The sequence below is a fragment of the Haematobia irritans genome, chromosome 5 (genome assembly GCF_050003625.1).
Source record: "Haematobia irritans isolate KBUSLIRL chromosome 5, ASM5000362v1, whole genome shotgun sequence".
Classification (NCBI taxonomy): domain Eukaryota; kingdom Metazoa; phylum Arthropoda; class Insecta; order Diptera; family Muscidae; genus Haematobia; species Haematobia irritans.
In genome coordinates this window covers 163,986,706-164,009,901 of record NC_134401.1, presented here as the reverse complement: position 1 = coordinate 164,009,901, position 23,196 = coordinate 163,986,706, and the positions used below count along the sequence as shown (strand labels likewise).

The window sequence follows — 23,196 nt, the reverse complement described above, 5'->3', positions numbered from 1 at the left end:
GGTACAATAGTTTTGGCAAAATATTTTAATATTTTGAGAAAGTCTTTAACAAAGTCTAATAGTCTCTTACAAATTTTGCAAACCAGACAAGTTCATGCGGGAAGAAAATATCGATTTTGTAAACGCTATAGAACAATATTTCTTGAATTTGAAGAATGTTTTAGTACAAAAAAGTGATTCTATATTGCGCTTCCGCACGAACACTTTCTAGATAAGAAGTTATCGATCGCGTACTAAAAAAATGCAAACCATTACAGTCACTGTCGAAACTTGAGACAAAAATAATCTATCAACACTTGCAGAAAATCTTATCAAATACTACAAAAGAATATTATTTTCCAAAAATATATTTCTTCAGAAAGTTTTATCAAAATTTTATTTCTACAGAAAATTTTTCAAAATTTTATATCTATCGAAAATTTTGTCAAAATTTATTTCTTTAGAAAATTTTGTCAAGATTTTATTTCTAAAGAAAATTTTTTCAAAATTTAGTTCTATAGAAAATTTTGTCAAAATTTTATTTTTTAGATATTTTTTTGTCAAAATTTTATTTTTATTGAAAATATTGTCAAAATTTTATTTTTATTAAAAAATTTGCCAAAAAAATAATTTTATAGAAGATTTTGTCAAAATTAATTTTTATTTAAAATTTTGTCAACATTTTATATCTATCGATTTTTTTTCGGTAGAAAATTTTGTCAAAATTTTATTTCTATAAAAAATTTCGTCAAAATCTTATATCTATAGAAATGTTAAAAATGGGGTCAACTCAACAAAATTTTATTTTCTTTAAATTGTCAATAATCTTCCAATGGAATTTTTGTTGATTTTGGTGAAAAGTACTTTTTTGCTCAAAAAAATACCTTTTTTGTACTTTCTTAAAAATTTTATTTTCCATCCCTGTGCTGTAAAACTAGCGATAGTATCGATAGTTTTAAGGGGACCTTACACGTTCGGATAAATACTAGCCTATTTGTTGTGTGTTCGTTCAAGTTTTGTACGAACAAATATGATGACAACATGAAAAAATAAGAAGACGCATAAACATGAACAATAAAGATGTAGGGTGAAACCATTTTTTAATTAAAAAAAATGGAAGAAAATAATAAAAATCCGGGTGTACGTGTTAAAACAATGATTCCTGAAGTAATGCACATTTAATAAATTACAAATTATTTGATGAATTTCAAAATACTTCTCGCCTAGTTTTCCATTAAATGGAAGTAGATTTTTAACAAGAGCCATTTTATATTTGCGAAACATTAGCTTATCATAGTTTAATTAAATAAAAACGAAAATGAAGTGCTGAAAACATAGTTATTTCGCTTACAATTGTGAAAGGTATATTGGTGAACAATTTTCGACTCTCCAAATGGAATAAAGTGCTAGCTTTTCAGATATTTTTCCAGACTCGCTGCCTCCATTGGCCGATAGACGTTGCAACATGTAACTTGCTACTTGTGAATCAACATCATTCTTTTATTAATGCCAAAAATTATGTTTAATGTGATGTGATAGTCGTATAAATGTTATATTTATAACAATTTATTAATGTTTAATCAAATTAATAAACATCGAAACAATCGTGTTTTACTTGACCACAATAATTCCTTTATCTATCTCCTATCTCAAAATGTAATTTTTCTGATAGTTTGAAGGGGCTCTTATTGGTGTCGTTCTACATGTATCTAAAAAGGCACCTAATAATTGAACTCATCCGATACTTTTTTGTAGTAACTTGGTGCGGTACAACTTCTCAATAGTGACAGCACTTTTGCGAAGAGTTTTGGATATCGTATACGACTGTTTCAGACGTGGTGGAGATTCTCAGTAGCGCCGTCAAATTCAAAAAATGTAGGTTCGTTGCAGAAATTCCTGTTTTTATTGTGAAAATAAATTTGTTTTTGATGGTGTTTGACGAACATCTCCTTATACCTAATGATTTGTACCACCCAACCAGAAAACATAAAAGTTGTTTTGATTTTATGCCAACACGTTCCCCCAAAACGCGAACATTACATTATACTAGGAGATTTATCGCCGCAACGTGTTGTGTCGTAAGTTTATCCGACCGTGTAAGGTCCGCTTAATGTACTATCGATATTTACTAGTGTTGGTAACAATAACGCAAAAATTGAAAATTCTGATTTATTTTAAAGTCTAACGACTTATTCCTTTAAAAAAAGATTATTTTTTCTAAAATTGACGTCTATGTATGAAACGCCTCTCCTTTTATTTTGAAGCAAATAGTTTTTTCCCATACAATAAACACCAGAAAAGTTAAAAAATATTAAAAAAATCAAATTTTAAACGTTAAAGTGGCAACCCGATTTATTTCAGGCTCATTAAAACTATTCCGTCCATTGTGATCAATTTTGCAATGATTTTCATCGGAATGTTGGTGATAAAATCTTGGGCCTTATGTTTTTTGTACATTCCAGCATCCATCTGAATGACTTGTTTAAAATCAAATAATGTCAACAAGTTCACAATGGACCTTTCTAATTAGCACTTGAAGTAGCTTTTTTCGTTTTGAATAATACACCTTAGTAATGTAATGACTATCCAAAGGAATCTGTAGGCTTCAGGGCCACATTTAACCTGAACCACATGAATATATGGCAATTAAAACCTGTGTTCTGGGAAAATTTTCGTCGTTTTTATTTATTTTCACTACTTGCTTCGTGTAAATATTTTCACAATAATAGCATGTGCAACTTCTTATAAAGAACATTACTATTATTAGTTGAAGTCATAAAATAAGTTAATTTTCATAGAATCTAGATAAAATCAATAAGTAAAAGAACACAAAAACTTACTAAATAATACAATTTTTGGTACAAGGAGAATTACTTAAAAGCTCTAAGTATTAAACCCCCCAAGATGAGTCTAATCTCTCACATCCATAGGATTCTTTTAGTGATTGGAACTTTCAGTAAAATATGGATGGAGCATTGCTTGTTCTGCACTAATACGTTGATTTGGCCGACAAACCAATAATTTCTGCAATAGATCCCGCCCTTTAGAGTTTAAGCGGGGCACTATCTGACTCCAGGAAGTGATTGCAGGAAAATCTAAAATAGATATGTTAACAAAACGTACACCCATTGTAAAATAGTACTGTAACTTACGTGGTAATGCCACATAGTCCGATAAGTGAGTAACACCAGGCCATGATTCTTCAGTTGGCGTTCCCAAGACTCGGAATATTTTCATCAATTGATCTAATACATCCGAGCCAGGGAAAAGAGGTCTTCCGGCATCGGCTAACTCAGCAAAAATACAACCAGCTGACCACATATCAATGGATGTTGTATACAACTTAGCACCAAATAATACATCTGGCGGACGGTACCACAAAGTCACCACTTCCGCGGAATAACATTTTACGGGTATTCCAAAAGCCCTTGCAAGACCTGTTGTTAAAGGTTATATTAATAGAATGTATAATGCACAATTTATAGGCATTTACCAAAATCGGCCAATTTCAGTTCACCATTCTTATTAATTAGTAAATTCTGCGGCTTCAAGTCACGATGCAAGACATTACGACTATGACAAAATGCCAAACCTCGAAGCAACTGTAACATGAAACTCCGACAAACTTGCATATCAATATCCCCATTAAGACTATCAAAATATTTTTTTAAGTCCTGATCACAATGCTCGAAGACTAAGGTCAATTTTTTCTCGGAATGCAGAACATCATAGAGGCGTACAATATTCTTATGTTTAAGCTCCTAAATAAAGGAATATTAAATAAAACTATTTGATATATTTGTTTTTGTTTTACTTTACCTTCAGCAAACAGATTTCCCTTAATGCAGAGGAAGGAACTCCTAAAAAAGATTAAGAAGTTGAATCAATATATCAATATCAATATTTAGCCTCTGGGATGATACCTTCGTCATCTTCGTCTAATCTTACTCGTTTGAGAGCTACTATCTCCATTGTTTCACGATTACGTCCTTTAAAGACGGTGCCATAAGTCCCTTCGCCAATCTTCTCCAATTTTTCATACTTTTGCATTTTTATTTTAAATAAACAATTTTCACAAAATAATCCTGAAGACTTTTCTTTTTTTTTTTTTTTTTTTTTCCTTTTAAGTTGCTCCCAATGCCGATGAAAAAAAACACCCTTATTGGAAGACTTATTTGGCCCGGAATCACAAAGCCAACACTAATAGACATCGCAATGCTGTGATGAAACTAAATGCATGGACCAGTCTTCTCCAAGAAATCCGCTAAAATGCTCAAACCTTCTATACCAAATTTGTCAACAAATTGTTCAATATCAAATATACCATCCAATTCGGTGAAGTGCGTTCTTTCCAAGAAAAATCTAGGGCATTCAAAAATCACATGGGATGGGGTCTCCACCCCACCACATGACTCACACTCTGGAGAATCAGCTACTCGCACCTTATAAAGTGTAGAATTGCAGAATGCATTGTCACTCAGTATTCTATTAATTGCTTTACACTGAAGAGTATTCACTGCCACATTACCGAACCACGGCTTCTTCCGCACCGTCGGAAAGATTCTGAAGTAACAGGAATTTCGTACTGACGCCTCTTGTATATATTCCGTTGACCATTTCAACCACAATTTTTCCTCTATTGTACGAATAGCATCACCTAAGGGCCATTTCAAATCTAAACGCCATCCCTCTTCAAATGCCTTTTTCGCTGCTTCATCCACTTTCTCATTGTGAGGTATTCCCATGTGCCCGGGAATGAAATGTATTTCGATGCTTCCACAGTGTTCATTTGCAAGAGCCAGAAATTGATGTGCCAAAAAATTAAGTCCTCCGTTGTTTTTAAGCGCTTGAACTCCAGCTAGACTATCCGTTAAAAATGCAATATTTGTCAGCCCGTTGTTTGTAGCAAATTCAAGAGCTTTATATAACGCAACAAGCTCCGCCGACATAGAAGACAGTCTTTTGGTGACACAGAAGGCCTGAACCAAACCAGAAGCCTGGTGGTAGAAAGCAGCCCCCGTATATTCAGCATGCACTGAGCCATCCGTGAAGATTAAATCAAACTTTCTATCTTGTAGATCCGCCTCCTTCTCCAACCTCAGACTCCTAACCAGTTCAACGCTAGCTTCAGCCTTATTTTTGACAGCTCCTTTGAAAAAGTCCTCATCAAACTTTATATTACTTGGCTTAATGATTGATTCAGAGATCTGTGCGACGTCTTCAAAAATATGCTGGAATTGATGATAGATTCTGTAGTAACTAGAATTCAATGGACGATCCCGAACAGCCATTATCTCCTTTGCCGGAAGGTTCAACGCAAAAACTTTTATTAGTTCCTTTGCCGTTGCCAATTCAAATCTCTTGTCAGGAGGCAATTCACCAGCCATATGATATATGACTGAAACAGGTGTTGTGCGTATGAGACCCAGGGCCTTTCTCAGGACATTATTAAGGCAACTTTTAATTCTGCCAGAAGCAACTTGAGACATATTTGAAAGAGCCGAGGCTCCATATTCAGCTTTCGACCTCACAAATGCTTTATAAAAAAGTAATGCCTTAATCGGATGCACTCCAAAACGACACCCATTGATAATATTCATGAAGCGGCATTTCTTTTCAATCTCCCTGATCGTAAAGTCCACATGTTCGTTCGACGAACCATTTGTCGAGATCACCACACCTAGGTATTTCATTTCCTGTACTTGATTCAGGAGTGTGTTTTCAACGCATATGTTCAAATCTCGTTGTCTTCTGTTAAAGTGAACCACACTTGTCTTGGCCATGTTGAAATTAAGACTCTTTTCATTACATCTTGCCTTAAAGTCAATAATTTTAGACTGAAGCAATGTCTTGGTACTGTTAAAATCCTTGTCATAACAGATCAAAACAAAGTCATCTGCATATTGAAATAAACGACATTGACTCGAATTGACATGATGAAGTGAAATGGTGTATAAGTTAAAAAGAATTGGACTCAGCCCACTCCCTTGAGCTAGTCCACCAAATGTCTCTTTCGACTTTGTCCCGCAAATTAATATCCTTTCTCTAAAAAATTCATAGATCCACCAAGTAATGTGACTGTTAAAGCCCAAAATTTCCATGACATCCTTCAGAACCTCTATATCTGTGCAATCATACGCTTTCTCCACATCAACACACATACCCATTACATGCATTGACCTCGACTTCAGGTCGGCCACAAAATTCACAAGGTCGTTTATGCACATGGCTGTCGAATGATGAGGTCTAAAGGCATAAGAGCGTTCAGGGAGCAGGTTAAATGATCTGATATGTTCATTAATCAGATTTTTCAGCACACCTTCTATTAATTTGACATGTACACTCAGAAGCGATATCGGTCTAAAGTTTACGATCATGGTGGCATCTTTGTTCCTCTTTGGGACCGGCGTTAAAAGAATTCTCCTCCAGGAATTAGGAAAAATACCGTCCTCGAAAAGCTTCTTCAGGATTTCGAAAAACGCAATTCTGTCTGAGTCCTTTAAATTAATAATCATTTCATAAGTTATCTTATCAGCACCAGCTGCAGATCCGGGATTTCTTGATCTAATGAACGATTCAAAATCACATACTCCGAATTGAGGTAATGGGTCTCTATTTTTAAAATCAGTTGAGAGCGGCGGCGGGATGTTAATGGGAGCAGATTCTGTGACCATATTGATAAAACACTCTTTCTGTTCCTCATTCCAGATGTTGTTTATATTTTTTTCCTTACCAAATTTCCGCACGTTCTTCACTTTATCCCAAACCTCCCTCGGAGAGCAAGCCGAAGAGACTTCAGAGAGGAAGGCTTGAAAATTCGATTTCTTTAAAGTTCCAATATAGTTCTTCAATTCATTGTCAGCCATAATCCAATCTTGACAGTTCTCATAAGTTCTGTATCGGTGATATTTCAATCTAAGAGCATTGCGCCTTCGAAATAATCTTGAGGCCTCGGGGTCCCACCATGGTTTGGGTTTATATTTGTTCCTAGAATCTATGTATTCCGAACAATTTTGAATTATAGAATCCATTTTGGAACTGAATTCCTCATATGAGGTGCCCACACTCAAACGACTAACACCGTCTAATACACGGCGATGGCACACTTTGTAGAAACCCCTTGGTGCCGGATCAATATCACAGATTTCAATTACAATGGGAAAATGATTACTGTTAGTCAGTTTTGCCTTCCGAACAGACCAACTCGGATTTCGAACAAAGTTTCTGCAGAACGTAACATCAAGAAAAGAGAATTGGCCATCACGAACAGAAAAAGTGTAGTCACCAGTGTTGAGACAGCAAAAAGAAGAACCATACATCAAATCTGCAAGAATGTCACCTCTCGTATCAGAAACTGGAGACCCCCAAAGATGCGATTTGGCATTCAAATCACCGCCAAAAATCATCGGAAGGGACATGTTCTCAACAGAGTCAATGAAACTGGAAATAATCGCCTTAAAAGCACCGTTTGAGGTATTAGGTGGTATGTAAGCCGAAACAACACAGACATTTTTCCTCAAATTATGAGTACGAATACCAACCACTTCCCCAACAGGAAATTTGTCCAAAATTGAAAATGATATATCTCTTCTAATGTAGATGCCTACACCTCCATATCCATCACTCCTGTTCTTATAAACATAATTAAAATTACAAATGCTTGTAGTCGAATTATCAGTCAACCATGTTTCAGACAGTAGTGCTATGTCTATCTTGTTAGTCTCAAGAAATAATTCCAAGACATCTTTGTTCTCTCTCTTTCTCAGGCTCTGAATATTCAGTTGTAAAATTCTCATCTTTTCTTTAACAATAATAATACAATGAAAAAAACAAAATTACACTGAGAGGCTAGTGGCCCCCCCAGCTTTTATCAACTCGACGTCTTGCGTAGCAAAAAAGCGATTCATATCTTGATGAAGATCTTGAATGAAGTTCAAATGGTCTCCTCCGGAGCCATTTGCACCCACAACAATGTAATTATTTAATTTCTTAGCTAATTCATTTATAGCTCTCTCAAAACCAGATGTCTTCAAATTCTCCGCTGCAATAATACCTACACCGTTTGGAGCTTTATACGTCTCACCTTCTTGTAAAGCAGCCTGGTGCTCTTTTTGTGTCCTTCTTGCGTTAGCCTCCTCTCGTTCCTTATTTATATTCAGTTTGGCGACTCGCGCAAACGAAAATTGTTTATGAAGATCTTTTGCTGCATCAAGATTGTTGCTCACATTGCTGTTATTAGCGAAAGGCTTAAAGTTCGGCTTGTGCCGAATGGGGGGAAAAGCCACATCAAGATTTTGATCCAAAATATCAAACCTATTCGAAAAAATGGCAGAATATTTAGATCTTGCCTCTCGGATGGATAGATTCTCAACGACCATGATTTTTTTAATTCTAAAAGCCTTTTCCCTTGCAGGGCAGTCGCGGCTATTGGAAGGGTGCGCCAGTCCACAGTTAGAGCATGTGATCGGGTTACTGCAATTATTCGGGTCAACCACTTCGTGGCGTTGGAAGCAAATACGACAATTAGCAGGTGATTTGCAGTGATCTGCAAAATGGTTAAATCGGAAACACCGATAGCATTGACCAAAGGGGATAAAATGGTGTACCCTCAATTTTGCACCACTATAGTCAATAACCTCTGGCAATTTGCGCCCCTTGAAGATGACCTTCACTCTCCTTGTATTTATGGTCTCTCCTCTTTCTTTTCTAGTCATTCGAATAATATCCAAAATCGTTGTCTCATTGGTTTTTAAATCCTCTTTTAGCTCCTCTGTGGAAATTTCTTCCGGTACATTATAAATAACTCCTACTATAGACACGAAGTGAGCCAATATTCTGGCCTGATATCCACCTTCACTTAAACGGGCATCCTTCACGAAGTTATTTGCCGAAGCACCATCTTTGAAGACAACTTTCACTCTTCCATACCCAACTTTAACAATTTCCAGAATATTGGGTATATTTAACGTTTTGAGGAATCTAGCCGCAGCCATGGTGTTAATCGGCTTTCTTTCGTTGCCAGACGTAAAAGTTTCTAAAAACGTTAAAAAGGGGCCTTCGCTTGTTGCATCATATTCATAAACACGGCTAGAATTAGTCAGCATGGTCGATTGGTTCACCTGAGAACCTCCAGATGTTTTAACATCACGGCGACCCTCTAATCTCGGTACCTTAGTGCCTTGCTTGTCCAGACTTTCCTCTCTTCCTCCTAGTTTATTCCGGCTTCTAGATCTGCATCTTCGCCCAATGTCCGGTGGTGGTGGAATTGGCGGGACATTTGCCTCAGTCCCATTCGGCATTTTTACCGCCTATAAACAAAAATCAGCAAATACACCTTGCCAATAATAGGTAACAATTTTTCTTTTCCAAATCAAAAAGAAAAGAGAAACCAAATAGATAGAATTTCACAATCTTCTTGATTTCGAAAAACCGCAGTGATCAAGTTCCGTGAAGCTCAGCCTTGAAAAAACACAACCTTGCTTGACGAACGACGCTCACGAATGTGATTGAAGACTTTTCTTCTTCTTTGCAAAATGTAAAATTAAGTTCAATGTGATGTTTACGAATGAGGAGAGAATGGAAGAATAATGGTACTCAATTTAAATAGTAGGCCTATTCCCGTAATCTTTCCAGAAAAAACACAATACGTGGCAAATAGATAATAAAAAGATTTATCAACAAATGACTGAACTCATACAAAGCGACTATCGGTAAGGGTGTTTGTCGTCATATCTAAAGGTGGATATTAAGTTCGAGTTTAGCCGCTAAAATCGTCATTTTTCACGATTACATCTCTTTAATAATCCATTTTAAGGAATGCAAACGTTGTGAAAATGCTCTGGGCTATTCCCCATCAAGTTAAAATAATATTTCTAACAAATATGTATAATTTTATGCCATTTTTTGCTGATTTAGTTTTCACCAGTGTTGCCAACTCCCCAAGGCCAAAAAGCACCAAAAAAAATATTTCAAATTCTAACATACCACCTTCCACCACAAAATCGAAAATTAAATGCTCTACTAAAAAAAAAAAAAAACTTCCGAAGATGTATTATAGAACTTTTGTGAATTGAATTTCAAGGTGGGTACTAAGACCGAGTTTAGCCGCTAAAATATAAAATACTCATTTTTTCACAATTACTTTTCTCTAATAAATCATTTTAAGGAATGCAAACTTTGTGAAAATTTCCTTTTGGCTATTCCCCATCAAGTTATAATAAAATTTGCAGCATAATTTTATGCCCATTTTTACTGATATAGTTTTCACTTTAGCGGCAAAACTCAAACTTAGTACTCACCATTATGAACCGCTATTCAAGTATACACCTTCATCAGTTTTAATGCTTTCGTCCAATTCATTTTGATCAGTGATGTTTTTCAACTTTCAAAATAAAAATATATGGAAGGAGTTAATACAAACGTTTTTAATGACATCTTTACCAAATTCAAAAATTCGGCACTCATCATTCGACTTTCCTACAGAAACCCTAAATAACAATATTAATTAAAAAATAATCAATACCAACTTCATAACAATCAAACTCTATATTTGGCAATAAATTTGAGTGTCTTCAGCTCTTGAAAGTCTAATCAAAATTTTTGTATCAATTACTTAATACTGTTCAAAATAAAAAAGCACCAAAAGCACTAAATGAAAATGCCAGAAAGCACCAAGTTGGTGCTTTTTTTGAAAAGGCACCAAAAAGGCAATTTGGTGCTTTTTAGAAATCAAAAATCACTAAATTTGGTGCTAAAAGCACCAAATTGGCAACACTAGTTTTCACTTTAGCGGCTAAACGCGAACTTAGTAATCACCTAAGGAAAATTTCATCTCTTCTCAATATTAGTAAAATTCTACATTTCTAATATTTTTTTTTTTTGAAAAATACGATTTTTTTATGTTATCGATTGTTAAAATTGTTTTCTCCATAAAAACAGTGCAGAATTACATTCTTGACATGCATTATAGTTGCATATCGGTCCTCTTTCAATTCAAGCAAACTTTTCGGTTAGTCAGTTTGTCTCTATCAAAAGCAGACAGTTGATAATGCATAAACAACAATTTGAAGATTATCAATGTAAACTTCGATTTTGTTATTATGCCCGGTATGCAGCAGTTGCGTAAATTCCTGCTACATGTCAATAATACAATTTTGCCATACAAATCATATTGGAGCAAAATGTAAACAATCGGTAACAACACTTAAAAAAAAATTCCGTAGTAAAAATACCAATGCATTTCTTCTGGGAGCGGAAATTTCGTTAGAGTTGTACATCGGACTTAATATTTCACTAATTGGAAAAAAATATTTTTGTTGGAAGTATATACATTTTTTTTTGCCAGATAATTGACGACTAGCATAGATGAATTTTTTTTACAGCGTAGCCGGTGCTTCTGCACCACTTTTTTTGATGCCTTGTACTTAATATACTACCCCGATACCCAACCGTGTCTTCTAATTTGACAATTTATAATGATTATGTGAGTGTGTGTGAACAGTGCTGTTTTTCACTTTTGCAATATCCCCAAATCAGATCATAGTGATAAATTAATATTATTGGATATACAATTCTATTAAGAAATGTTGCACCATATAAAAAAAAGAAATTGTTAGTGAAATTTGTATGAAACAAATAAACCTATATTATACCTAAAGCGGAATATTGTGATAGAAACCGTGAATTTGTGCTATGATGATACTCCCCTTTTTCCATACATAGTAATCATGTAAATGACTCTATTGTCGGACATGCAATATGCAATATAAAAGATAAATTGGATAAATTGGAGACATGAAAATCAATTTCCGTAAAGTATTAAATAACATTTGGTGAAAAGTTGCCTTTAATTGATGCATTATGATTTTGCTATGTTGATTGTTTGTGGTATCGGGTAGCTGACGATGATGATGAGTCAAATGTTGGGGATCTGGAGTCTTGTTGTTGTTTTTTGTTTTTTTCTTTATCGCCAATGTTTTCTTTCATTTGCTTTTCATTGCAGATTAATAAAAGTGATTGTTATTGAAAATTTACATACATCGAAGCAAAAGAGTAGCAAGAGGAAGAGGAGGTTACTGAACTGAATTTGGAAAAAATGGTGCCTCCCAAAGAGAGCATTGATTTGGAATGTTTTCTTGTAACAAAACATTCCTGGAAAGGAAAATATAAGCGAATTCTATCCATTGGAAATTTGGGTATTTCTACATATAATCCCGATAAGTTGGACCTTACAAATAGGTGGTCATATTCAGATATTGTTTCTGCAGCACCATCTAAAACATCTAATGTAAGTAATGTCTTTTTCTGGGGGTAATTAGGAGAATAGTTATCACGTTTAACCTCTTTGCCCTATTTTCTTTTAGATACCCAATGAATTTGTCTTGGCGGTGAGAAAAGACAAAAAGGTTGATTCAATTAAGTTATCATCAGAATATCGTAATGATATTTTAACATCCATATTGAAATACTACAAAGAATTTGCTGATAAACCCAAAAATGCCCATGTAAGTAATAGATATATACAAATTATAGATATCGGAGTGATCAATGGTTGTTGTTAAAAACAGGCCAATTTGATGTGAGAGCTCCAATTGCAGACCTGGATTTAGATTAGATAGTTATATAAATTTGTTCATGCCAGTCTTTACAATCAAGCTCCAAAGGCCTTAAAATTGTTTGTCATAACATAGTGTTAATCATAAAAATATTGATAATATGTCAAATTCAATTTTTACATGCCGATTTATATTTTGCAAAAGTCTAAAGCTTTTGTGTCGCCACTATTTCTGAACTTTTAGATAATAAATGCACTTTTGTAAAATCTTAATTAGACACAAAAATGTAATCACTATATCCAGAGGAAAAAAGTCTGCTAAAAACAACAGTCAGCGTCTGCAGTTATATTTTTGTAACTAATGGACTATATAATAATAAATCGTAAATTTTTTAGATTTTAAAATGTTATCCAAAGGATGCTCAAGAACCAAAATAGTTCTTTTGTAATTTTGAGACCTCTAATATTTAAGGCTCCTAAATTGGATCAGCAAACATTTTGTTTTTGTTGAGAAAAATTGTAAAACCTACAATACAAGACATATTGTTAATATATTTAGGGTTATTTTCATGTAGCTCCGTTAGGCTTTAACTGCCAGTTAAAAGAAAGTAAATTGCAATTATCTCCGGTTAAATTTAACTGAAAGACTTTCAGCAGTTAAATTCCTAAATGACATATGGAATATATAGCCAAGATGACAGAGAAGTCCATAGTACGGTTTAAAAGTTCGTTAGCTAACGTAGCTCTAACGGAGCTTCATGAAAATGGGGGTTAATGTCTTACGATATCTCTCTATTGTTTGTTTCAGTCTCTGTTGTTTGTTTCTACCGAACTAAAGCCTATTTTAATGTAATGGAGTTTGAAAAATATCAAACAGAGACTGCTTACTTTCACATTAGCCTTTTTGCTGTTTTAGTAAAAATAAATATATACAAATTATAGATATCGTTTTTAGTACAAAAATACTGCTCTTATTATTATTATTATTATTATTTTTAGGGTGTATTTAAGCCCTGAAAAAACTCAAAAAGATCTCAACCATCTCCTCTATTATTCAAAATTTTAAGCCATTTAAATTTACGCAAATTTTTTCTTTTTCTTGTTGCAGCGCTTCACAGCTTATAAATACCACTGGTCTGGTATTAGTTTGCCTACAGTTTTGGAAGTAACACCATGTTCATTGGATCAGTTGGATCCAACCACCAACGAAATTCTTGCCAGTTATATGTACAAGGATATAGAGGGCATAATAGGTATCACACTTTTTATGTATAAGCTTCAAATTGATAAAGTAGATAGATTGTGGTTTTGTTTAGAAAATAAGATACACAAATTTGCAACAAATTTAGGCTAAAACCTACAATTATTATATTAATTACACACACGAACGCATCACGGCAGTTGTATTGTTTTTGCTTCAGCTTTTACTACTCCATACAAATGTATTTCACACAAATATTTCATCTTATGTTTTCCTTTAATGCGCACGTTTTAAGCAGGGATTTCCGACTATGAAGGAGGCATTGTTATGGCCTATGGAGGCTTTAGTCGACTTCATTTGTTTAAAGCCGTCAATCATCTCGAAATTGTACAGAATATAGCACAGAAATCAACGCAATTCTTGGGAATAGACATAAAGATTTTAAAATCGCAAATCACACTGGAACAATTCGAAAGACAACGTTTTGGAAAATACAGGTATCAGTTACGAAAGTTTACCAAAAAAAAAAATATATATTAATCAGAAAATATTTTGCTGGTAAAATTTTAGTGGCGATCAATTTCAAACTTCTATGACAGAGTTTACGGTACAAAAAGTTACACCTCGCCATCCAGAACCTGTTAAGCGTATACTTTGTTTAACAGAAACAACAGTACTCGAACGTGATCCCCAAACATATAGTGTTTGTACTTTGAGACCCCTGTGTGAGGTATTTGCATTAGTGCGTGATAAGGACAATTTACAAAAATTTTGTATTGAATATAAAAATGGTATTGTGCGTTCGTATACAACAAATGATCGTGATTCATTGTTAGCCACATTGCTGGATGCCGTACGATCGAGTGGCAATCAAGATGTTCACATACAAATTGTCAATACACCTCGGGGAAAACGTTATGTACCACTCAATTGTTGCGTTGACGAAGAGACTGAGGCAAATCTGCTACGCTTGGTTATGAATAATTTTCAAAATCCAGCAAAACGTTATGAAGTCCTAGAGCGTTTCAATGCAAATGTTCCACACAGTGGTCTGAATTATAGTGTAACACAAGATGTAAGATGGAAAATTTGAAGTATATATGGGTCTTTTGGTAAATCTTAATACTATATCCTTATTTTTTAGAGTATATTTGCTGAGAATAAAGAAAAACTCATATTGAGTGCCCTGCAAGCATTGGCCCAAAAAGAAGTTGATAATCCCACAGCCCAGTTAACAAATTTGGAATTAGAAGCCATATTTCATGCTTTGACGCGCTTACTGGCCAGCAAAGTTGGCTATGCTGCATTTACAAATCTTCCAGGGTTTCGTGAAATAATTGGTACAAAAATTGTAGCCGCTTTAAGAAGGAAAGACTTGGCCGTTACCTACTCGGCTATCGATATGATCAATTCCCTAATGCATTCTGTAAATTCTGATCACGATTTAAAACAAGAACAGCTCAATAAATCTTCTATACTCTCATCGAAATCATTCTTAGAAACATTGCTCAATATGTGGACTACCCATGTTAGTCATGGGAGTGGAGCATTGGTTTTATCGGCTATGTTGGATTTTTTGACTTTTGCTTTATGTGTGCCTTACAGTGAAACCACAGATGGCAAACAATTTGATATTCTTCTAGAGCTAGTTGCCGAAAGAGGGCGTTATCTGTACAAATTATTTCAACATCCCTCATTGGCTATAGTTAAGGGAGCCGGTTTAGTTTTGAGAGCAATTATTGAAGAAGGAGAATTACAAGTGGCCCAGCAAATGCAATCATTGGCTTTAGATGAGGCTGCCTTGTGTCGTCATTTATTGGTAGCTCTGTATACACCATCGAATGATCCAACATTAGCTACACACCGTCAATTATCTAGACATTTAATAGGCCTTTGGATAACAGACAATAGCGAAGCCATAGATTTATTTAAACGAATATTTGTGAGTATTTGAATTGTTTTCGTAATAAGGAAGTAAAAAATGAAAATGACATTTTCCCTTTTCAGCCTGCTGGATTACTAATGTTTTTAGAGTCAGAAGAATCAGTACCGGAAAACGATGTAGAAGAAGATAAATTAAATTTCCGTGATAATTTAAAATTTGCCATTCAACATTCCAATAGAACTCGTAAAAACGTCATCGAAAAGCATTTACAGGTATGAAGCAAAAGATTGTTTTTTTTTTTTTATAATCTCTGAGTAATTCTATTCCATAGGGAATTAAACATTGGGGTATGAGCTTGATTGAGCAACAAGACACAGCTGCTCAAGCCTTAAAGAATCGACCAGTGGTTCTACGTAATCGACGACAACGCAAAAAAACCTCCGAAGCTATAGTAAATCTTCCTTATTTCTTTTATAACTTTGCCAAAGACCACAGTTTACCCAATTTGATTTGGAATCATAAGGTGGATGACTATTGGAAATAACTTTACATAGGAGTTTTTTTTTAACAATAATTCTTATTTTATAGACTCGAGAAGAATTGAGAATTTCTTTGGAAAATGAATTGAGACAATTTATAAATGATCGAGATTTAGCTGGTAATACAATAGTGGCCTGGAATTACCAGGAATTCGAAGTCACCTATCAAGTAAGACAATTTAAAAAGTTCCATATACCACATTTAAGTTCTAATATTCATTGTTCTTTCATAGTGTCTGGCTGATGAAATTCAAATTGGTGATTACTATATACGTTTGATTTTAGAGAAAGACGATTGGCCTCAGAATTTAGTAAAAGACCCGTAAGTTCTTTAATATTTCAGCAAGAAAATACAAAATTTCAATGGTTTTTTTTTTTCAGAGTGGAACTATTTAATGCTTTATACAGACGTGTTTTATGCCGTCAGCGCGTAAATGATGATCAACTAACTGTTACATCGTTGCAAGCTTTAGCAAAGGTTTATAAACGATATCATAAGGAAATTGGACAATTTAGTGATGTGTCTTATATTCTCCAATTAAGTGATCGGGTAAAAAATTGTTCACACATTTTTCGTAACATTTTGGTTGAAAATCCTCAATTTTTCACTTCCAGTGCTATTCACCTTCGTTGAGAGATGCTCTGATACATCTCGTATCGTGTTTAGTCTTGGAAAAATCCAATTGCAGAGCACTTGTAGATCATGTGCAATGCCTAGTGGATCTTATAACATTGGCACATTTACATCAAGGACGTGCTCAACCTAATACAAAAACCAATGTCATTGAGGCTGGTCCCAATATGCAACAATACGAGGAAAAAGATTGGTATTATAATATAGAGAAAGAGGGTCAAAAACCCGAACGTCAAGGTCCCATCACTTACTCCGAATTAAAGGAGCTGTGGTCAAAAGGAATTATAACACCCAAAACCAGATGTTGGGCCATAGGCATGGATGGGTGGCGTTCTTTGCAACAGATACCCCAACTTAAATGGTGTCTCATTGCCAAAGGACAACCTTTATATAATGAAACAGAGCTTTCGTCTATGATATTGGATATTTTGATAAAGTGTACCAGCTTTTTCCCTTCAAGAACACAAAATGGACAAGCTGTCCTAATACCAGGACCCAAACTCTCACGTAAACTTTCCGAATTCATATGTTTGCCGCATATAGTTCAAGTTTGTTTAACCCATGATCCTGGCTTGTTGGAACGTGTGGCCACTTTACTATGTCAAATAATGCAGGATAATCCTGAAATGCCGAAAGTCTATCTAACAGGTGTTTTCTATTTCATGTTAATGTATAGTGGCAGTAATATTCTGCCTATAACGAAATTCCTTAAAATGACTCACATGAAACAGGGTTTCCGTAGTGAGGAAACCTCACAGTCGGGTATAATGCATCGTAGTATTCTTGGGCAATTATTGCCAGAGGCAATGGTTTGCTTTCTCGAGAACTACAGTGCAGAGAAATTTGCTGAAATATTTTTGGGAGAATTCGATACACCAGAAGTTATATGGAGTTCAGAAATGAGAAGATTGTTAATAGAAAAAATTGCAGCACATATCGCTGATTTTACTCCCCGCCTTAAAGGTCATACAATGGCCAGGTGAGTAGGAACTTATCTTCTCTTGGAGTCCCAACCATAATATGTTGTCTTCTTTCTTTCTTAGATATCCATACCTTGCCATACCGGCTATAAGCTATCCTCAACTAGAAAATGAACTTTTCTGCCATATCTATTATTTGAGGCATTTATGTGATACACAAAAATTCCCCAATTGGCCCATTTCGGATCCTGTGCAATTGTTGAAGCATACCCTGGATGCCTGGCGAAAAGAGGTGGAAAAAAAACCTCCACAAATGACCGTCCAACAAGCATACAACGATTTAGGCATAGATTTAAATAAGCACCCGAAACCCGATGAGTCAATGATACGCAAAAGTTACTATCGCCTAGCCCAGATATATCATCCAGACAAGAATCCCAATGGCCGTGAGGTCTTTGAGAAAGTAAATCAGGCTTATGAATTTTTGTGTTCGCGAAATGTATGGAGTTCAGGTGGTCCAGATCCAAATAATATTGTTTTGATTTTGCGGACACAAAGCATATTATTCGAAAGATATGCAGATGGTAAATATATAGAGAAGTTTTAAAATGTAAAGTGATTGCAAGAAGGTCTTCTTACAGTTTTACGTCCTTATAAATATGCCGGTTATCCTCAATTGATAAAGACCATACGCTTGGAGACAAAAGACGATGAGTTATTCTCCAAAGAAACTCAACTACTTACCGCTGCTTCAGAACTTTGTTATCACACAGTTCATTGTTCTGCCTTAAATGCCGAGGAATTGAGAAGGGAGGAGGGTATCGAGGCTCTTCTTGAGGCCTATGACCGTTGCGTTTCAATAATGGGAGCTGATTCGAAACCAGAATCCCTACACTATCAGGTCATATCAAATGTAACACGCTGTTTTGAGGTAGCCTGCAACTTTGAGAAATGCAAACAAAAGATCATAACCCTTCCCCGCCTAATGTCTGATGTATGTCGGGTGGTTTATTTTAAACACACCCTCTCGGTTAGTTTAGTCACTAGTTTAGCAGCCAACAATCATGAGCTTCAATGTAATCTAGCTTGCAATGGAGTCCTTTGGTCTTTGTTGCTATTCTGTTTCGAATACGATTATACATTGGACGAGAGTGGTGTTGAGGCTAGCGATAAAACCAATCAACAACAACAAGCAAATACATTGGCTAAAATGTCGGTTTTGGCGTGTATAGCCTTGGCTGGCTTTGGATTAGAGTTACGTTCCAAGACTGATAGTAAGTCGGTGTCTTCATCAGGAAACAATTCACCTACTAATACAAGTGCAACAAAACTAGTGCAAGCACCCACAAAAGCTAAACCCACTGCGTATACCCAAAATGCACAAAATCCTTTACAAAATAAACAATTAGCGATAACTACTGGCCAGGAGGCAATAAATGCGAATAGCAGCGCTACGGGAGCAACAACAGCTGCAGTAAGCAAACAAGATTCTACAGCCAGTTCAGAAGCCACATCTCCCGATCATAAGGCAACAAAGGCTTTGGATTTACTAACACAAAAATATGTGGTAACATCTGAAGCTCAAAATGCGGTGGTCAATCAGGTTTTAGAACGTTTGCTTACTAAATATATAGCAAATAAGATGACAAAAGAGAAGGATAGTGAAGTAAGTTTTGAACTCAACCCTAGGAGGAACATTCATCTAATATCTTAATTTTTTTGCGTTTAAAGATTTTAAAACTACTTACATCGAACACAAGAAATCCCTATTTAATTTGGGATAATGCCACCAGAGCTCAGTTATTAGATTTTCTCGAACAACAGCGGTCAGCATCGGTCAAAGAGACATTTGAAGATATAACGGAAATACATGAATTGGTATCACAATTCGAATTCGATGCCCATAAGTATGATGGATAAATTGATGGAAAACTATAATCTAAGAGCTTTTCGTTTTCGTTTCCTTTTCTAGGGATGAATTACAGATTGGTGGTGTTTTTATACGCATCTATAATGATATGCCTACATTCCCTATACAAAATCCAAAACAATTTGCCTGGGATTTATTGGAATATCTTAAGCAAGCCTATCATTACATGATGTGTTTGAAAAATTCAACTCAAACTATACCCTATAGTGGTGGTGATGTTGTGGTTTCACCTTCAATGAGCGCTGCTGGTGGAGATGGTATATTGAAACCCACATTGGCCCCGAATCATCCTCAACTTAAGCTGCAACATAATCAACCTCAGGCAAAAAGCGGTAGCACTTTTGATGAAGTCTTAAATGCCTACAATCGTTCAAAGTCCCGCAAGAAGTTGGAAACCGAAGCCTTATTGGAACAACAGAAACTTCAAAGCCAATATAAATATGATTTTGCCAAGGATGGTAATGTAGAACAACGTATCATAATGGTACTCAAGGCCTTAATAGCTGTAATCAAGGCTAATCATGAGGTTGAGATTCAATGTATAGGAAGTTTTGATATGATATTTGGATTTTTGGCCAATAATCTTTTTAGTGATGTAAGTTTGTTATTTACTTTTGGCTCAATATCGTATTTGTGAATATATCACCCTGTATTTTTCCACCCATAGAATACCACCGTTAAAACTGTGGCCCTGGAAGTCGTGGCCTTGGTTTCCAGGAATAAAGATTGTATTACGGAAATTGCTGCTTGTGAGCTATTAGGTAAATTCTTGGTTGCCCTTAAGGATCCCGATTTAAGGGCAAGCCAGCAAAAAGTCTTGGAGACTTTGTCTGGCCTAATGAATGTCCAGGAAATGATTAAAGAAGCCCAAATGAAGGGAGCCGTTATCTATTTATTGGATATGTTTTGTAATTCTCGCAATCCATTAATACGAGAAATGTGTGCCGAAATATTGGCTAAAATGACTGCTGATAGGTTGAGTGGACCCAAGGTAATATCAACAAAACAAAGGCATTATGCAAATGTTCTGATTCTGATTAACTATAATCTCTGTGGTGTCTTAGGTTCGCATAACCGTATCGAAATTTTTACCAGCTTTATTTGTGGATGCCATGATCGAGTCACCACAAACATCGGTACAATTGTTCGAGTCAATACATGAACATCCCGAATTAATATGGAACGATAAGACTAGGGCTAATGTAGGTGATGCTGTCTCAGATATGTGTGATAGTTTCTATAGAGCCCAAAAACTCAACGCTAAGCATTTATGGAAAGATCCTGAAATCCTTAAAGATATTATTTCCAATGAAATCGTTGTTGCCGGTGTTTATTTACGTCTCTTTGTTGCTAATCCAGCTTGGACATTACGAAAGCCCAAGCAATTCCTATCAGATCTCTTAGATTTTGTGGTTGATCAAATAAGTAAAAGTTCATCAGAGGTACGTATAGAAAAATTGCATTTACTAATACACTATGTGAACTATTCTTTTTTTTGTAGAAAGATGTTTTGGACTTGTCTACTACAGCTTTAGTGGAACTTCTACGATCCCAACCAAATTTGTCCGATGATATTCCAGTTCTAGGTCATATACCAAAATTGTTTAATCTTTTGTCCGTTCAACCAAAGAATACACTATCAGTATTACATCAATTGTCCCTGTCCGAGGTATGTAATTACAACCAGAACAATAAAATTTACCAAATATTATTATGTTATTGCTGATTTTTTTTCGTTTAGTTCTGCGTTAGCTCTATTTCACAAACAGAATGCATTTCACCTCTTAAAAGATGTATGGAACACAATAGAGATTGTATTGAGAAATCATGCGAAACATTAAGTCGACTATTTAAACATCAACATGTGAGTATTTCAAATAGGGAACGCAAATAAGGTAGACTCACTAGCCCATCCACAAATAATAAAATAACTGCTTGTTTGCAGAATTTTTGTACGCCTCGAGACGAACGATTTGTCAAAAATCACATATTGATATCTCGAAAACCAGAGTCTATGGAATCGATTTTGTGTTTCATAAACAGGCAAAAAACCTTTGGTTGCAAAAAGAAGTGGTGGTTGTAGTACTACCCTATTTTGATCGTGAAATCCTCCCCATTGTAAATGTGTTGAAGTCAGTAGAGATTTCAGCCGAAAAATTTTTAAGGAGATTTCGGGCATAGTGTGAACGTAGTATCGTACAAATGTAGCATCAAGTACTAGAATCAGACAGATAGTGCATATCTCGACGGTATGTCAGGTTGAATTTCTATAAAGAAACGTTTCTTCGATTCACAATAGCTATTTATTGTGATTGAATTGTTCAATAAGATGTAATAATCCCAAAAACAAATTATTAATACATTTTATATATTTCAAATGCTAGATTTGTCCTACTTTCTATGATTACGAAAATCTGGTGCACATTTTTCTAAACGTGGGTACTAAGTTCGAGTTCGAGAATAAATCATCAAAAAAGTATAAAATTATACCTCTTTTAAGCAAATTTTATTGATGGACGGGAATATTCATTAAGTTTATAATCCCTAAAATGGATTATTAAAGAAAAGTAATCAAAAGTATATATTTTGAAGATAAAAATTTCAATCAACTGGGCTAATGTTTTCACCTTGCAATGTAAATTGCTTTCCCACATTAAAAATGAAATTTCTGATTAATCTTAAATTCTTATTTCTAAAGGATTCTCTAATAAGTCAGTCATTGGAAACTGGTCTTATACCCTTCTTATTGGGTCTATTGGATAGCCGTTTGGATTTTGTTGACAATGCTTCAGCGGTTAAAGCACAAATAGTTGCCGCCCTTAAGGGTATGACTACAAATCTGAACTATGGCGATCGTGTTAATCAAATCCTTCAAAAGCATCCTGTATGGGCGGAATTCAAAGATCAAAGACATGACTTATTCATAACCGACACCAATGTTAGAGGATATCTAACGGGTAAGATGACAATTTGTTTACATTTTTCTGGTTTCCCATTTTAACGCTTTGAATTTTGCAAACAGGTATCAATCCTACCGCAGGCTACCTCACTCAAGGACCGGCACAAAATGTTGAAGTGCTTACGTCACCACCGCCAATGGACCGCGATGATCCCTCGGCACGACCTCCGGAGGAATAGTATTTACCCTTAACAAATATTTTTTAATGTTTTTTCTTACATAGCTTCTCCCCACAATATCAAAGTATATCTTATTTTTCCCGCAAACATAAAAGGCAAACGAAAAACATTTTTTTAAGAATGTGTTGAACATTTTCTATTTAAATTTAGATCATATTGCAAAAAATAGTATATAATTTATGAAAAATGTTTTTTATACAATATAAAAAATCTCTACAACATGTTTTGGTGTTATAAAAAAAGAACATTTTCATTTTTCTTCATTCAATTTTATTATTATTTGCAAAATGCAAGATAAAATCTTATATAACATATGTATTATAATAAAATTATTATTTCTATTTCTACAGTAAAAATTCACAATTTACAAAAAAAAAAACAATAAAAATTATGAAATAAAAAATACAAAATAAATTC

General features: G+C 34.9%; 2 protein-coding genes and 1 long non-coding RNA gene across 4 annotated transcripts; 2 read left to right on the top strand and 1 right to left on the bottom strand.

Moving 5' to 3' along the window:
- Positions 1–1,210: 1,210 nt before the first annotated feature.
- LOC142241786 (uncharacterized) lies at positions 1,211–1,607 on the top strand. The gene is made up of 2 exons (XR_012723808.1): positions 1,211–1,341; positions 1,398–1,607. It is a non-coding gene; the product is annotated as an uncharacterized LOC142241786 (long non-coding RNA).
- A 1,030-nt stretch (positions 1,608–2,637) lies between these two features.
- On the bottom strand, positions 2,638–9,527 carry Cdk5 (Cyclin-dependent kinase 5). Its single transcript, XM_075313615.1, has 6 exons — positions 9,501–9,527; positions 3,903–4,079; positions 3,799–3,839; positions 3,473–3,740; positions 3,132–3,416; positions 2,638–3,074 (listed from the first exon to the last, which is right to left on the bottom strand). The coding sequence occupies exons 2-6, from the start codon at positions 4,027–4,029 to the stop codon at positions 2,917–2,919; spliced, it is 879 nt and encodes a 292-aa protein (XP_075169730.1). The 5' UTR covers positions 4,030–4,079; positions 9,501–9,527; the 3' UTR covers positions 2,638–2,916.
- Positions 9,528–11,517: 1,990 nt separating this feature from the next.
- On the top strand, positions 11,518–23,193 carry Rme-8 (receptor mediated endocytosis 8). 2 transcript variants are annotated; one of them, XM_075313613.1, is made up of 23 exons: positions 11,518–11,707; positions 11,981–12,265; positions 12,342–12,482; positions 13,641–13,785; positions 14,032–14,230; positions 14,304–14,808; positions 14,878–15,675; positions 15,741–15,890; positions 15,950–16,141; positions 16,207–16,326; positions 16,391–16,479; positions 16,539–16,707; positions 16,773–17,770; positions 17,835–18,295; positions 18,353–19,377; positions 19,443–19,618; positions 19,684–20,236; positions 20,309–20,632; positions 20,706–21,083; positions 21,143–21,310; positions 21,383–21,505; positions 22,340–22,598; positions 22,664–23,193. In XM_075313613.1, the coding sequence occupies exons 2-23, from the start codon at positions 12,074–12,076 to the stop codon at positions 22,777–22,779; spliced, it is 7,281 nt and encodes a 2,426-aa protein (XP_075169728.1). In that variant the 5' UTR covers positions 11,518–11,707; positions 11,981–12,073; the 3' UTR covers positions 22,780–23,193. The 2 variants fall into 2 exon arrangements, with proteins under 2 accessions (XP_075169728.1, XP_075169727.1); XM_075313612.1 differs by having other exon boundaries at positions 11,519–11,707; positions 14,029–14,230.
- The last annotated feature ends 3 nt before the right edge of the window (positions 23,194–23,196 follow it).